General features: G+C 55.8%; 1 protein-coding gene across 2 annotated transcripts in view; it reads right to left on the bottom strand.

Moving 5' to 3' along the window:
- Positions 1–5,578: 5,578 nt before the first annotated feature.
- Positions 5,579–16,303, bottom strand: part of COA8 (cytochrome c oxidase assembly factor 8) — a 24,768-nt gene continuing 14,043 nt past the window's right edge. The window contains exons 3-5 of one of the 2 annotated variants that reach the window (XM_069559894.1): positions 16,046–16,109; positions 8,465–8,555; positions 5,579–5,909 (exon numbers count right to left, since the gene is read on the bottom strand). In XM_069559894.1, coding sequence (XP_069415995.1) covers positions 5,804–5,909; positions 8,465–8,555; positions 16,046–16,109 — 261 coding nt within the window. In that variant the 3' untranslated portion in view covers positions 5,579–5,803. Of the gene's footprint in view, positions 5,910–8,464; positions 8,556–14,072; positions 14,215–14,803; positions 16,110–16,303 lie in introns of those variants that run through there. The other variant, XR_011250400.1, reaches the window with a different exon arrangement.

Raw genomic sequence — 16,303 nt, 5'->3', positions numbered from 1 at the left:
ACGTCCCTTGGTGACCTCTGGGCCCACGTCTCAGATTCTGGAGTTTGGGCCCAGATGCAGCGGGGCTCTGGCTGACAGGAGGGCCCCCACCATGGTGGGGGAGCTGCGTCTGTGCAGGTGGCTCAGCAGGTGTCCTGTGAGGGGACCCCCCCCCCCAGCCAGGGCTGTACTTGTTGCCTGACCACTATGGCTAGGCCTGGGGAGCCAGCACACACTAGGATGCTCCTTTCTTCTGAAAACAGAAGTCTTGTTTGCCTCCTGCTTTTCCCAGCAGATGGGCCCCGCTGTCAGAAGCCAGTGCCCGCAGCTGTGGCCGGAGCTCTGAGATGAGGCTTGTCCACTCCGGGGGAGGGGGGTGCTCTGCACAGCGGTCAGGCTTCCAACAAGGGAGGTCACGGAGGTGTCTCCTCAGGGCAGGGAAGGCGGGGATCAAAGCGCGGGCTCATTCAAGGAGGGGTGACCGTGGAAGACTCCGTACGTGACAGCTACCTACAGGCACCTCCCGCTGAAACTCCCACTGGTGCTGGGGCTCGGCTGCCTGTCCCCCTCCCCCATGGAGGCAGGAGATGCTCAGGAACTGGGCCTTCAGATGTTATTAGGCGCTAACTTCTGCATTTGTGAGGAGCCTGGTCAGTGCTGGGCACTGTCCCCCAACACACAACTGTAACATGCCCGGGGGCTCTGCCAGGTGAGTCACCGCAGCCAAGGAGGCTGAGGCCGGGCTGGTCTCCCCGGAAGGCTCCTCAGTGCAGGCCGGCACACAGCCGCTCCTCAGGCTCTCCGGAGGCAGCCAGTCCAGTATGCGGTAAGGGTTACGACAGGGAAAGACAGTTCACTCAGCCGCACTGTCAGTGACCCTCGCCAGATGGGTCGAGTCCCCTGCACTTCCGATGATCAGCCTGGTTCCTTGTGGGGTTCAGTTCAGTTCAGTCGCTCAGTCGTGCCCGACTCTTTGCGACCCCATGAATCGCAGCACGCCAGGCCTCCCTGTCCATCACCAACTCCTGGAGTTCACTCAAACTCATGTCCATTGAGTTGATGATGCTATCCAATGAGTCAACTCTTTGCATGAGGTGGCCAAAGTACTGGAGTTTCAGCTTTAGCATCAGTCCTTCCAATGAACATTCAGGACTGATCTCCTTTAGGATGGACTGGTTGGATCTCCTTGCAGTCCAAGGGACTCTCAAGAGTCTTCTCCAACACCACAGTTCAAAGGCATCAATTTTTTGGTGCTCAGCTTTCTTCACAGTCCAACTCTCACATCCACAGATGACCACCGGAAAACCATAGCCTTGACTAGACAGACCTTTGTTGGCAAAGTAATGTCTCTGCTTTTTAATATGCTATCTAGGTTGGTCATAACTTTCCTTCCAAGGAGTAAGTGTCTTTTAATTTCATGGCTGCAACCACGATCTGCAGTGATTTTGGAGCCCCCCAAAAATAAAGTCTGACACTGTTTCCACTGTTTCCCCATCTATTTCCTATGAAGTGATGGGACCAGATGCCATGATCTTCGTTTTCTGAATGTTGAGCTTTAAGCCAACTTTTTCACTCTCCTCTTTCACTTGCAGCAAGAGGCTTTTTAATTCCTCACTTTCTGCCATAAGTGTGGTGTCATCTGCATATCTGAGGTTATTGATATTTCTCCTGGCAACCTTGATTCCAGCTTGTGCTTCTTGCAGCCCAGCGTTGGGGGGCAGCAAATATGAGCAATTAAAAAACCAGTGTCTATAAACAGCACCCAATGACCAACCTAGATAGCATATTAAAAAGCAGAGACATTACTTTACCAACAAAAGTCTGTCTAGTCAAGGCTACGGTTTATCCAGTAGTCATGTATGGATGTGAGAGCTGGACCGTAAAGAAGGCTGAACGCTGAAGAATTGATGCTTTTGAACTGTGGTGTTGGAGAAGACTCTTGAGAGTCCCTTGGACTGCCAAGGAGATCCAACCAATCCAACCTAAAGGAGATCAATCCTGAATGTTCATTGGAAGGACTGGTGCTAAAGCTGAAACTCCAGTACTTTGGCCACCTCATGCGAAGAGTTGACTCATTGGAAAAGACACTGATGCTGGGAGGGATTGGGGGCAGGAGGAGAAGGGGACGACGTGGCTGGATGGCATCACAAACTCGATGGACATGAGTTTGAGCAAGCTCCGGGAGTAGTTGGTGATGGACAGGGAGGCCTGCTGTGCTGCCGTCTACGGGGTTGCAAAGAGTTGGACATGACTGAGCGATTAAACTGAACAAACAGCACCCACACACAGAGGGGGAGAGAGACAATTTTATTTGACTTTTTAATTCAGAACAGAAGCATTAAATCTTATCAGAGATGTTTTCTGGGAAGAGCAGAATAAAATACATCACTGAGATAACTTTTATTCTGTAATTATTTAAAAGTCTATCAAAATATTTAAATATGGCTGACAGAATCATCTTAAAACAACCTAATTTTTTTAAACTGAGCATACAAATTTAGAGCCAAATTCGTGTGTGTGCTCAGTCATGTCTGAGTCTTTGTGACCCCCTGGACTGTAGCCCATCAGGCTTCTCTGTCCATGGGATTCTCTAGGCAAGAATACTGGAGTGGGTTGCCATTTCCTCCTCCAGGGGATTTTTCCAACCCAGGGATTGAACCTGGGGCCTCCTGCATTGCGGGTGGAGTCTGTACCACTAGCGCCACATGTAAATAAACGTAATTAAAATTTACTTGATAAACAAGGACTTACTATAATGGGAAATAATAAAAAAATACAGGTATACATATATGTATGTATAGTCGAATCACTTTGCTGTATACCTGAAACTAACACAGCATTCGAAATCAACTGGACTTCAATAAAAATTTTATTTGCATTTATTTGTGACCTTAAGTAACATTTAACACAGTCGTTTCGTTTTAAATGTTTAAGAACTGAAGAAAGAGGAAAGTAGCACTGACATTTCTTGTCAATTCACTCAGCATTTAAGAACCTAACAATACAGTTCACACCATTAGTCAAGTAGCCACTTGGCATGGAATTATTACAAAAAGACAACATACAGTTACTGCATTCCAACCACGCTTAAGACCTGCGTTGCTAAAGCGCCTCTCGAGTCCCCACTGTCTAACTGCCATGTGATTTCTGTCAAGTGCAAATGCCTGGAAGCCCACTCGGGACTCTGGGCACCAGGACTGGGGGTGCTCTGCACCGCGCCCCCCGCCGCCGGCCTCCTGTCACGGGGGTGTCGAGACACCCGTCGTCCCCTCCCCACCCCCCCGGCCCAGGACGCGGCCACTGCGGGCGCTGCTGCTTCAGATGGTTCTCAAAGCAAACTTGCCTTTCACAATTTTTAATTACAAAACCTAAGAACCACACACGCTTTTTGTCTGAACTCAGAACATGCTTTTGGCTCATCCTGAAGCCTCTTTATCTGGCGGTGGCGGGTCTCAGCTTCGGTGTGTGGGCTCTCTGCCGGGGGTGCGGGCTTCTCTGATGAAGCGCACGCGCTTTTCTCTCACTGTGACGAAGTCACTCTTGAAGCATCCTAGGACCATGGGGGCAGCAGCATCTCCTGGCCCCAGCCCCCAGGGGCTCAGGCGGGACCAGAGCCTCAGTCTCTGCCCGGGCCCACATCGCCCCGCCACCCCGAGGCCCCAGCAGCCCTGGCGGTCGGGCGTTCTCCAGTGTGGAGGCCCACGGGGCCCGTTCCTGGAGACCTCTGGCTCCTACCTGTGACTTGCCCCTGACCCTTGCCCATAGCTTACCTGACTAAGGTTCTGTCCCTTGGAACCTCAGGAGGCCTGCCCCGAGGAGTCAGGTTACGACCCACGAGCAAGAGCTGTAGAGGGAAGACGTCCTTGGACGAAACAAATACAGGGAGTGGGTCACCGGCCACCAGCTGAGGCCCAGAGTGCACCTGCTCAGTGAGCCCATAAATCCGCTGTCGGGAGGTCCAGGCTAACCGCCGGGACCTCAGCATCTCAGAGTGTCTCAGGACACACCCACATCTGCACGGCCACTCACAGCCCACAGGTGACCGTTCTCAAGCTCTCCCTCAGTCTTCACAGAGATGGGAACTCATAACAAGAGGGATCTTTTAACTGTTTGCAACTGGTTACTGTGAAAAGACCCTCGAAAATCTCTAAAAATTGATGCACAAAAGGAATTAGGAACCATATCACTGAAGCTGCTGGGAGATTATGTTCAGTTGGCAAGTCGTGTCTGACTCTTTGCGACCCCATGGACTGCAGCACACCAAGCTTCCTGTCCCTCACCATCCCCTGGAGTTTGCCCAAGTTCCTATCCATTGAATCGGTGGTGCCATCCAACCATCTCATCCTCTGCTGCCCTCTTCTTCTGTCTTCAATCTTTCCCATTTAAGACTTAAATAATCTGAAAGCCAGTCAGTGAGTCTGACTGGATGGGAGCAAGAATTAAAAGCCAGAGAACGAAAAAAAAAAAAAGCCGAAGAACAGTTCACCCCTCCAGGCTCGCTCACGTGGAACCAGGGCCCTGCCTGGCCCCCTAACCCTGCTGCTGTCTCTCTGCAGACCGGCGGTGTCACCGGGCTGGCAACGGACTGTGTTGCGCAGTGGCATGATGAGATGGGGTTATTCCTGGGAGGCCTGGTGTTTCAGGCTGCTTGGTGCACGCGCTCCACTCTGTGGGGGGCTCTGTGGACACTGGGTTAAGAGCCCACGGAGCTGACGGACTGCGAAGACTCGCCTGGCACCTCGACATTCCCACGTCTGCCCGCGGGGCCCTTAGCAGCCTGGGGTGCAGGGGGCGGATGTGTGTGCTTCCCCTGGTCTCTGGAATTTCTCCTTGGAGACCATCTTCAGTGGCAGTTAGTAAGCTACAAGAAACCTAGCCTGTCGACCACTCTCACACCTCGTTTTGGAACAAAAACTTCTGCCTTTCGGTAAAATCCAAATGTCTTGTCTGCCCTTGAGGATAGCCCCCTGCCCACCGCCACGGCTCCAGGACACAGCACAGAGGGAGCCTCATCATTTTATAACCACATAACCCTACTTCCAACAATACTGCTTTCACAAGGATTGAGAGAAAGGGACATGACCCATAGCAATCTGCTCTGGAAAACCTGGGGAACAGGCTCTGCCTCACCGGGGTAAAGGGAGAAAACTCCGAGGCACCCCTTTGGGCCCCTGGGGTCTGTGCAACTCCCAGGACAGCTGCGTGTCTTCAGGGCCTGGAGCCGGGACTGCAGTCTCCAGGGCCCACTGGCTGGGGAGGCCATGGGGACGCCGCACCCAGCCTCCAGATCATCCCCGTCAGTGAAGCCAAATGTCTGTGTGAAAGTTCGTAACGCTTTTATGCTGCTCCCTTCCAAACTGTGTGTGCGCCCTCAGTCGTGTCTGACTCTCTGCGACCCCATGGACTACAGCCCGGGGGCTCTTCTGTCCATGGGATTCTCCAGGCAAAAATACTAGAACAGGTTGCCATTTCCTTCGCCAGGAAAGCCTCCCAACCCAGGGATCAAACGTGCGCCTCCTGCGTTAGAGGTGGATTCCTTCACCACTGAGCCACCTGGGAAGCCCTCTCTTTCAAACTGCTGTAATTCAAAAACTCAGAAGACAGTGCTTGCGTTTTATTTGCTATCACCTCAGTGGCCAAGAGCCAGTGTCGAATTCGCAGTCAGGACAGAGCCACGTGGGCCTCGGCGTCAGTACCAGGACCCGCGTCCTCCAGCCTGCCCTGAGCTCACAGGTTTCAGCACCCTTGTGAAACGAGTCCCAGAGGCAGCTGCTTCTCGAGGCACCTCAGACGAGGAACCGGCGGGATGGGTGAGGGTGGGCTCCTAACTGCTGGTCTTCTTTTGTTTCGGCCTAAGCTTGTTCCAAATCCTCTCCAGGGCCACTTTTCCCATGAAGAAGGTGATGGCAAAGTTACGCTTGTACCAGTCCCTGCAGGGGAACAAGATGAGTACAGGTGGCATGCGCCCGGGACCCGAGGCCAGCAACCAGGCATCTGAACCGCCCTGCCCCCGCCCCGCCCCGCCACACCACCTCTGCCTTCTCCCACCCTCACTAAGGTCCAACTGTCCACAAAAGCCTGCTCTCCGTGCACCCCGGCTGTCGTCAGGCTGATGTGCTCAGAGGCCCCCCTTCCCACTCCTGGAGGCCGCTGCAGCCCTCCTCTGATTCTGCTAGAAGCTCCAGAAGAGCCTTCAGAAGCCCTGAAGCCCCCAGAGCCCTGTGGCATTCTCCGGGAAACAGCACAGAGTGATGCAGGCGCAACCGCTGAGCAACAGGAGCGGTGCGGACCCTCCTGGCTCTGGCCCCTTATGTGCATAGGACGCAGATGCCACAAGCACTCCACCTTGAGACACTAGCTTGTCGCAAATGCCAACACCGTAGAGTTCTGCGTCTTCTTTTTCTAGGTGATCTGGACTTTGGGGCAACTTGTGTCTCTACAGCTTCTCATTGAAATGAAATACTAGGATGGCGTTACAGGCAGTCACAGGCACACTCGCCTGTGAGTTACTCTACAGAACATGTCGAAACTTGCAAATTCACCACGGGGTCAGCAGCTGAATGGGCAGCACTTGGCAGGTTTCCACAATGGAACACGCACATTCCAGACTCCCAGTGCTGAGCCCTTGGAAGCAGAATGCAACAAGCGCCAATGCTTTTCGTCCAAATGAGCGAATGAGGGAACATGGAACTGCCAGGCCACATGGGACTCAAAGGGCGGACTGGATCAGCATGGAAGACACAGAATACCCAAGGGCTTAAAGGCGAGAGGTGAAAACGCTAGCTTGCCGGAGCCTTCACAGGACCAGACAGAAATCCCTCTCCACAAGTGACGCGATAAATGGGAAGCAACGCCCGAAATAAATAACAAAGGCTTCTGGGAAAAAGGAAACTGGTATCCCATGGAGACGAAAGTTCTCATGTTGCTAAGGGAAAGCCAGATTCCACTGCAGCATACAGACAACCCGACTGATAAAGTGCAGTGGGAAAGACAGACTAAGCGCTCCCTGTTTCCATAAAGAAAGCAGGGAAGGAGGTGAGCCCACGGGGAGGGGCGCTCAGGCTCCACAACAGCCGCCCCGCTCTCTGCTCCTCTCTCTATTCAGAGGGCCGCAGGCAACAACAGAGGGAGCTGGCCCGAGAGGGAGCAGGGTGCCGGCCTGCTATGTTCAGGCCAGAAATCAAAGGTCCAGGGAAACCTGGCTTGACTGAGCAATTCTTCCAGTTCAGAGTGACGCATGACAGCATCCGCAACAGCCTCTGGACGCTGCAGGACTGGGCTTCCCGTCCGAGCGTCACTCAAGAGCTCCTCCAGCCTCGACCACCAGCCCACTCTCCAGGCCCTGCCCCACCTGCCCGTTTGGCATGGTCACTGCTCCAGGAATGCCAGAGCAAACCCCGGAACATATCCTGTCACCCTGCCTGGGAACACGTGTCACTGTGCATCATCCAAACACTTAACACACAGGACCGCAACACCATCACTCCTCCTGATGAAGTGAACGGTAACTCACCATTCGCAGTCCCTGTGTATTAATGCGACCTCACTCACAGCCGCTGCTGGCTTTCCTCTGTCAGGAAGGAGTATCTCTGTACAGGGGTTTGCCGGAATGAAGTCTCTCTCATCCTGTAACGGTGCCCCCTCCTCGCTCATTTTTCTCAATCCCAGTTACTTGCTGAAACTGCAACAGCTGTCTCGTAGCACCTCCAGATCTGGGAGCTGTGTCCTCAAACCCTGACTGAGGCACGGCCTGTGAACCGCACTCTCCGCACACACCCTTTGGTCTCCTCCCAATAACCTGGCGTCAGACCCAGGGCCGGGCCGATGGCAGCCCCTCTGCGGGTGAGGACCTCACAGGCACTGCTGGCGGCCTCCCTGCGTCTCACAGCCTCGCACCCAGGCCAGGGCCTCGCCCCGCACGGCATGAAGAGGCCCCGGGAGACCAGGCGCCATCAGCCAGGCCCAGCCACGGCGGAGTCCCCGTCGGCCTCGCTGCCCAGTGCCTTCGGCAGTTGCAGGTGATTGTGCCCAGATCTAGTACTGCGTCAGGAAAACAGTCCCTTTCTGACTCACCGCTCCTTCTCTGTCAACAGCCGTCATCCTCGCACGGCTGAAACGGCTTCGTCTCTGGCCTGCGGGAGCCCCTGGTGTTGCCTGCTGGGCCACTCTCCCTGACCCCACTGGGCTCCGAGCCTCCCCACTTTCAAGCACGAGATGCCGTGACCCCCCCGGCTGCCCCTACCCCGGGCTGTGCTCCGCTCGGCAGCGAGAGTGTGGGCAGAACTCACCGTCCACGCGCGGTGCACACCGCGAGGGGCGGCCGCGCAGTGACTGTGAGCCGGCCACTTTACTTAAAAGGACAAAAACCAAGTTGACAGCAACGTCTACTTTTAACATAGACAAGAATGTTAAATTCAGGTAGCAAAACAATCCTTGCCAACATGGATGTGATTTTCAGATTTTCAGGAAAAAAATAGACACCCACCTGTTATAATACACGTGCTTCTGGAAATTTTTACTTAAAAATTCCTTGTAAAAGTCAGCCATTTCTTCTGCATTCAGCGTCGCTTTCTGACCTGAAAATTGAAGACAACTGAAACGTTAAGACCCAAGGGGAAGGTTCTACAAACGATCACTAGAGATAACGGGGGAGTCCAGCAGGGCTGCAGCGTACACCATCAATACACAGACACCACCTGTATTTTGATACACGGGCGATAAACCATTTGAAAATAAAATTAAAACCATTCTAGGGACTTCCTGGTGGTCCAAGGGGTTAAGAATTGGCCTTGCAATGCCGGGGACGAGGGTTCGGCCCTGGTCGGGAACTAAGGCTCCACGTGCCGAGGAGCAGCTAAGCTCCTGAGCCGCAGCTGGGCCTGCCTGCTGCAACGAGGCCCCGGTGCTGCGACTGAGCCATGAGGTGGCCAAGCAGCCGTCCTCCCAGGGGCACGTTCACACCACACTGTGCTCCACCATGTGTGCAACAGCATTCTCTCTCAAAAAACACACAAAACTTAATTGCAAAATAACGCCGTTGGAAAAACTGCGCCAACAGACTTGCTCCATAAAACATCTAATCTGTAAAAAAAAAAAAAAAACACAGCATCCTCAAAGTACAAATAAGGGATGCCTGTATAGGATGCCATTTATCTGGAAATGTCCAGAATAGATAAATCCATGGAGACAGAAGTAGAGCGGTGGCTGCCGGGAGTTAGTGGGAGGAGGCAGCTGGGAATGACCGCCAATGGGTACAGACTCTCTTCTCGGGGATCAGACAGTGCTGATGGGTGGACAGTCTTGTCAGCAGTGAAGCTTCTGAGCTGCACACTTCTAGAGTGTGTGTTCTATGGTGTGAGGATCACATCTCAGCGATTAAAAAAGACTTAGGAAGGAAAGACTATCTTCCTCTATCATTAGACCCTGGTCACCTCACGGGAGGAGATGCCCAGCGTGGCGCCTACTCTCAGGAATCCTCCTGCCCCCCTACACGCTCACCAGACGTGCAAGGCCACTCAGGACAGAGGCCACAGCCTGCCGGGGCACGCAGTGGCGCTCCCGTGACGCGGGACGGCCCAGCAGACGGGGCTCCGGGCCCAGGCAGGAGGCCGCGCGGGAGGGGCGCTGCAGGAGGCCGCGCGGGAGGGGCGCTCCGGCTTGGGAGGCCCAAGCGCCTGTACCTGCAGCGTGCACCCACGTGGAGGGCGAGCCCACCCGCCCCTGAAGGGTGCCGTCTCCAGGGGGAGGCCGCGTCTCCTGGCTGCAGAGCGACGCTGACGCTTCCAGCCCACCAGGATTTGGGGGAGACAGAGCCAGAGCCAGGAAGGCAACCCCCGGGCACAGCTTTACAGAAACAGGAGGGACGTGGCCAACGCTGTGTCCACACAGCACACAGGCAAACACAGAGCGCACAGCACAATCGTGGCCGTCCCCAGTCAGGAGACAGGGGCCACATCCCCGCCAGCCTGCCGAGCAGCCCATGCGCCACCTGGACACCCCCTGCCCTGGTGAAGTCCTCGCTCCTCTGACCCAGGCCCCTGCTGCTCCTCAAAACCTCCATCTAGAAGCTCCTCCCCAACCTCCCCCGCTGCCCCCCCAGGCCCCTGTGCAAACGACCTCTTCCTCTGCCCTCCCAGCTTCCCTCTCCTCCAGGGGTCAACGACCCAGGAGTGCAGAGCACAGTCACTGCGTGGGGCCCCCGCCCCCCCAAGGAAACCAGCCCCACAGAGGCGGGGCCACGGCTCTCTTGTCCCCACCAGTCCCCAGACTAGCCTGGATGTGGCAGCTGTTGGATAAATACTGGAAATCAACCAATGGATGGATGCTAACCAGGGAAAGAGGGGAAACAGCCGCCCGAGGAGGAGAGGGAAGCTGAAGGATCCAGGGAAGGTGACGGTCAAGCTGGGTGGGTCTTGAAGGATGAATAGGATCCTGTAGGGCAGAGAAAGGGGAGCGGCCCAGGCAGAGCAAATGAGGGTCTGCAGACAGCAAGTGGGGAGCCCGGTGGGAGGGGCTGGCAGGGCGGGAGCATGGGGCTGGCAGCCTCAGGGGGTGGGGCCCCAGCGGTCCTCCAGGAAGAGGCGAGTGGGCGCCCTCCTCCAGCGTCCCCAGCCGCTCCCAGGATGGGAGGAGCGGAGAGGAGGGCAGCGCCGTTCGGGCAGAGCAGGTGGCAGCTCCCTGGGACGGGGTTCTGACCCTCACTGGCCTGTGGCCGGCCTGTGGCGTCTCCCGTCTCCAGGACCCGGATCGCCACAGCACACCTCATAAGGCTGCTTTGAAACAAAGTGAGTCACGGCCGCGAGGCAGGCAGGCCGGGCCGGAAACCCGTCGCTGCTGCTGGCCGAGGAGCAGGAGCCCCAGGGTGCTGAGGGCAGGCAGGGCGCCCTCCAGCCACTGGTTGAGGCTGGGGTCCTGCCCAGATGTTCCCCAGGGCGCTGAGCGCAGGCAGGGAACCCTTCAGCCACTGTCGAGGCTGGGGTCCTGCCCAGACGTTCCCCAGGGCGCTGAGGGCAGGCAGGGCGCCGAGGGCAGGCAGGGTGCCGAGGGCAGACAGGGCGCCCTCCAGCCACTGGTCGAGGCTGGGGTCCTGCCCAGACGTTCCCCAGGGCGCTGAGGGCAGGCAGGGCACCCTCCAGCCACTGGTCGAGGCTGGGGTCCTGCCCAGACGTTCCCCAGGGCGCTGAGGGCAGGCAGGGCACCCTCCAGCCACTGGTCGAGGCTGGGGTCCTGCCCAGACGTTCCCCAGGGCGCTGAGGGCAGGCAGGGCACCCTCCAGCCACCGTCGAGGCTGGGGTCCTGCCCAGACGTTCCCGGCTGGCGCTCAGCATAAAGCAGCTGCGCCGTAACTGCTGAGCCGTTCGGATTCCACGCCCATCAACACTGCAGTGCGACACTGAACTAGTAAACGAAGGAGGTGGGACAACCCACTTCATTACACTCTCACTGAGGACCGAGGGGGCGCTTCCATCCTGATAGCACCCCCACACCCGCACAAACACTCCTGCAATGAAGGGAGCCAGGGGCGCGAGTCCCGCCACACCTGCCCTACAAACGAGGTAGAATCAGGACAGGCCGAGGTGACGTCATGGTGTTCTGCTTACTGCACTTGAAATTAAATCAACAAGTTTTCTCTACTGCTGAAGAACATTCCAGAGAACACCTAGGGCCAGTGGGCCCCCATGGCCTTATCTAAAATTATCAGACACTTCCCTGCTGGCTCAGATGGTGAATGATCCACCTACAATGCGGGAGCTGCAGGAGTCGTGGGTTCAATCCCCAGGTCGGGAAGATCCCCTGGAGGAGGGCACAGCAACCCACTCTCACGGACTCTCGCCTGTACAGTCCCGCGGACAGAGGAGCCTGGTGGGCTGCAGTCGCAAGAGACTCGGGCATGACCGAAGCGACTTAGCATGGCGCAGCGCAGACACTCCCCACTGTTGGCTCTGAGAGAGAACGCTGCATGGCAGGAGAACCCTTTCTCCAGGGTAAACTCTTAGATGTTCTGCGGCCATAATTTCCCTGCCTCCTAGCATAGGCATACTCCATGCAGCTGAATCCTTCTGGAAGGGAGCTGGGAAAACATCTTCGCGTTGGGTCCAGTTAAGTGTCAAATGAGGGCTGGCTGCTGGTTTAACATGCACTGCAAGATACGGAGTTTGAGCCAATTTTTTTCTTGGAGTTACATTATTCATCTGTAGGTGTCCTGTTACTCCTGCGAATTTGTTATGGCTTCATTTCAGAGAGTCCAGACTGCCTCCCCACCTCTGCTACAAATGCCCCCAGCCTGCTGTCCACTGCTAACGTGTCTGCCTGCCCGGCCCTCAGGCCTCCTGGGCATCGAGTCTGCTGCACTCAATGGACAGAACGTGGCCTGGGAGGAGCCTCGGGCTGGCGACTTCCTTGGACTTGGGAGAGAAAGCCCATTCACAGCAAGAGAAGGCCGAAGCGGGGGCAGAGCGGAGTGCACACCAGAGCAGGGGGCACCGGGGTCAGTGAGGCCTGCGCCCGGGTCTGAGCACTTCCCTGTATCCTCAGCAAACTCTCCTTCCAGAAGGAGAGACCACGGCGGACGCTACCCAAGCCAGACTGTTGGTTCTGACCTTCTAGAATCCTTTGCCTTTACTGACGAGCGTGGGGACTCGCCGCCACTCCAGTAATGGCGGCATGCCTTGACTGATGAGCGCGGGGACTCGCCGCCACTCCAGTAATGGCGGCAGCTTTTGTCCTGTTAGACTCTCTACAGCTGGGAGTGATGCACTTTGCTTTTTACTCCAGGAACAATTGATTCTTAATAATTAACCTGATCCATTTGGAATATACTCAAATTACAGGGAGCATGAATCTAAATTGATCCTTTTGGGCTAAAAGCACTTACTTTCTCCAACATCATGTATTACACAAACGCCTCTTCCCTGGGTTCTGTGGGACCCCTACACTCAGGCATCACACCCGCGGGTTCCGGCCCAAGGGGGCGACACAGCCGCTACCCCCCACACACACACCGCATCTCCCTCGCTGCAAGCTCCTGACTGTCTGAGCGGCCGACAGGGCGGGCAGCCCCCTCCCTGAGGCCTTTCTTCAGTACATTCCTTCCCGTTTTCTTACCAGACTAATCTGAAATCTAATTAAGGCCCATCTTTCAATACTCAGTCACGCCATCCACAACAGTAACAAAAGACCCAGAACAACCTCCCCGTCTGTCAGGAGAGGGCTCGTGGCTGTGGCCGGGGACCCATTCTCCAGGACGGTACCTGGCCCCTCCACTTACTCACTGTGTGACTGTGGTCAAGCAGCTTGCCCTCAGGCACCTCCTCCACAAAACGGTTAAAGTCACAGCTGTTGCTGCTCAGTCGGTCAGTCATGTCTGACTCTGCGACCCCTTGGACTACAGCACCCCAGGCTCCCCTGCCCTTCACCGTCTCCCAAACTCACGTCCATGGAGCTGGTGATGCCGTCCAACCATCTCATTCTCTGCCACCCCCTTCTCCTCCTGCCCTCGATCTTTCCCAGCATCAGGGTCTTTCCCGGTGAGTTGGCTCTTTGCATCTGGTGGCCAAAGCACTGGAGCTTCAGCATTGCCCTCAGTCCTTCCGGAGAATAACAATGACTAGCAGTGCCCACTCCAGGAGCCACTGCGGGCAGCAGCAGAGAGTGCGTGCAGATGGCGGGGCAGTCCTGGGGCCAGAGCCACCACTCCAGGCTTTGGGAGAGCCCGCCTCACCTCGACGGCCCCGCCCTGGCCTCACACTTGGAGGAGGATTCGATGGGAGTGTGCAAATGTGAGATAAAACGTCTCAGCTGTACCTGCTTGTGGTTTAGCTTTGTATTTGAAAAAAGAAAAAAAACTTGAAGACTGTCATCATAAAAAATAAAACAAAAATTAAAATATTGATTGCTGGGGACGTCCCTGGTCATCCAGCGGTTAAGAATCCGCTTGCCAACACAGTGGATGCAGGTTTGATCCCTGGTCAGGGAACTAAGACCCCACATGCCAAGGAGCAGCTAAGCTCACACACCACAGCTAGAGAGAAGCCTGTGCACGGGATCAGAAGATCCCTCATGCCACAGTAACGATCCTGATGCAACCGAAGAAATTAATTTAGAAATACATTTATTGCCCAGCAGACAAACAACAAATAAAGCCTGCTGGGACACCGCACCTGGGCTGGCTCCGCCCTCCCCAGCCCCGGACCCCGCAGTGAGCAGTCAGTGGCGGTGCTCCAGCCCAGCACAGGCCTGGCTGTGGGGTCAGTGGTCTCACTGACCCATCACGTTTCCCATCAGAATGTTCCAGCACAGGCCTGGCTGTGGGGTCAGTGGTCTCACTGACCCATCACGTTTCCCATCAGAATGTTCCAGCACAGGCCTGGCTGTGGGGGTCAGTGGTCTCACTGACCCATCACGTTTCCCATCAGAATGTTCCAGCACAGGCCTGGCTGTGGGGGTCAGTGGTCTCACTGACCCATCAGGTTTCCCATCAGAATGTTCCAGCACAGGCCTGGCTGTAGGGGTCAGTGCTCTCACTGACCCATCACATTTCCCATCAGAATGTTCCAGCACAGGCCTGGCTGTGGGGTCAGTGGTCTCACTGACCCATCACGTTTCCCATCAGAATGTTCCAGCACAGGCCTGGCTGTGGGGGTCAGTGGTCTCACTGACCCATCACATTTCCCATCAGAATGTTCCAGCACAGGCCTGGCTGTGGGGTCAGTGGTCTCACTGACCCATCACATTTCCCATCAGAATGTTCCAGCACAGGCCTGGCTGTGGGGTCAGTGGTCTCACTGACCCATCACATTTCCCATCAGAATGTTCCAGCACAGGCCTGGCTGTGGGGGTCAGTGGTCTCAGGTTTCCCATCAGAATGTTAAGCAGGAGACGTCTGCTTAACCACCAGTACATAACGTCACTCAGGTCTAACATCAACAGCTGGAGAAAACGATGAACGGTTATTTTGAGCACTAGACTCTCCATCCACAAAGGCAGGCCAGCACAGCAAGCAGGGGGAGCCGAGCGCAGCCTGCGCCCAGCACGTCAGGGGCGCAGCCTGGGGGCGAGAGAGGGGCGAGACGGCAGGGGCCGGGCCGGCCTCTGATCCACATGGAGGGGCACGGCTGTCCTTCTGCTGCCACAGGAAATCTAAAAGCCTAAACAAGCTGAGGGGCTACTGTCAAAGCTGCGTTTTGTAGAAGAGTCTGGCTACACTGCAAAGAATGGATTTCAGGCATGAGGGGTTAAACTACAGCCTGTAGGCCAAACCTGGCCTACACCTGGTTTTGTAAACAAAGTTTTATTGGGGCAAGTTCACACCCATTAACTTATGTATTTTCTACAGCTGCTTTCACAGACCAGCAGTAGAGCTGAGTAGTTGAAGGAGAGACCATCATGGCCAGGAAGGACTCAACTATTTACTATCCAGCTCTTTGCAGAAGGCTTGAAGACCCCTGATTCCAAGCCTGGGGGCCAGGGAGCCAATCAGAAGATCCTACACCAGGCAGAGTAACCGGGGCCTGAATCACAGCCCTGTTTCCCGGACGGCGGGCAGCAGAAGTGCTGAGCAACGCCTCAGAGGAAAACTGGGGGGGCAGACCACAGGGTGGGGAGAGGCTTTCAGGGTGACCCCGTGGCCTCCAGCTCACGGCCGGTGGGACCAGGAGGAGAGGCCAGAGCAGGAGACAGAGGCTGCTGAAGCCACGGGACCTCAGGATGGAAGTCCAAAGGTCAGCAAGCAGTCACCGACTGGAAGGACCCAGAATGATGAGAGGGCTGACCTCGCCCAGAGGGAGGAGAGGGAACGTGGGGAGGACGGACACACGTCCCACCGAGAACTTGTCTACCCCACGGAGCCAGACCCATCCCCGGAGCTCTCGCTGCTTCATTCAACAGCCCCCAGGCCCCTGCTTCCTTTCTCGGCCGTGCAGAGACAAGCAGGATCTCGGTTCCTCGGCCAGTGGTCCGACCGGCGCCCCCTGCAGTCTGCCACGGAAGCCCCCAGCAGCCTTTCTTCTTCCTCTTGCCATACAGGTACCCCAGCAGGGCAGGGAGCGCAGGAGAAGAGCAGACTAACCTGATGCAGCTCTCAGATCCAGGCCTTTGGCTTTGAGTCTTGAGCGAACAAATTCTTCTTTTTCCTGAAAGAAGACAGCTATCAGAACTCCCTTTCTTCGTCTCTCTGTTCCCTTGGCTGGGACAAGCTCTCAGCGCTCTGGAGAAGTCTGGATGTGGGTCTCCTGAGAAGCAGTCCATCTCAAAGCCCGTTTTAAACCATGTCAGCTTAGTTAAAAGTTCCGGGCTTGAGAGAGGATTTGAAAATGAGAGCTTTAAT

This window comes from Ovis canadensis, chromosome 18 (assembly GCF_042477335.2).
Source record: "Ovis canadensis isolate MfBH-ARS-UI-01 breed Bighorn chromosome 18, ARS-UI_OviCan_v2, whole genome shotgun sequence".
NCBI lineage: Eukaryota > Metazoa > Chordata > Mammalia > Artiodactyla > Bovidae > Ovis > Ovis canadensis.
Note: the sequence above shows the minus strand (reverse complement) of the source record. Positions and strands in the feature narration are given on the sequence as shown.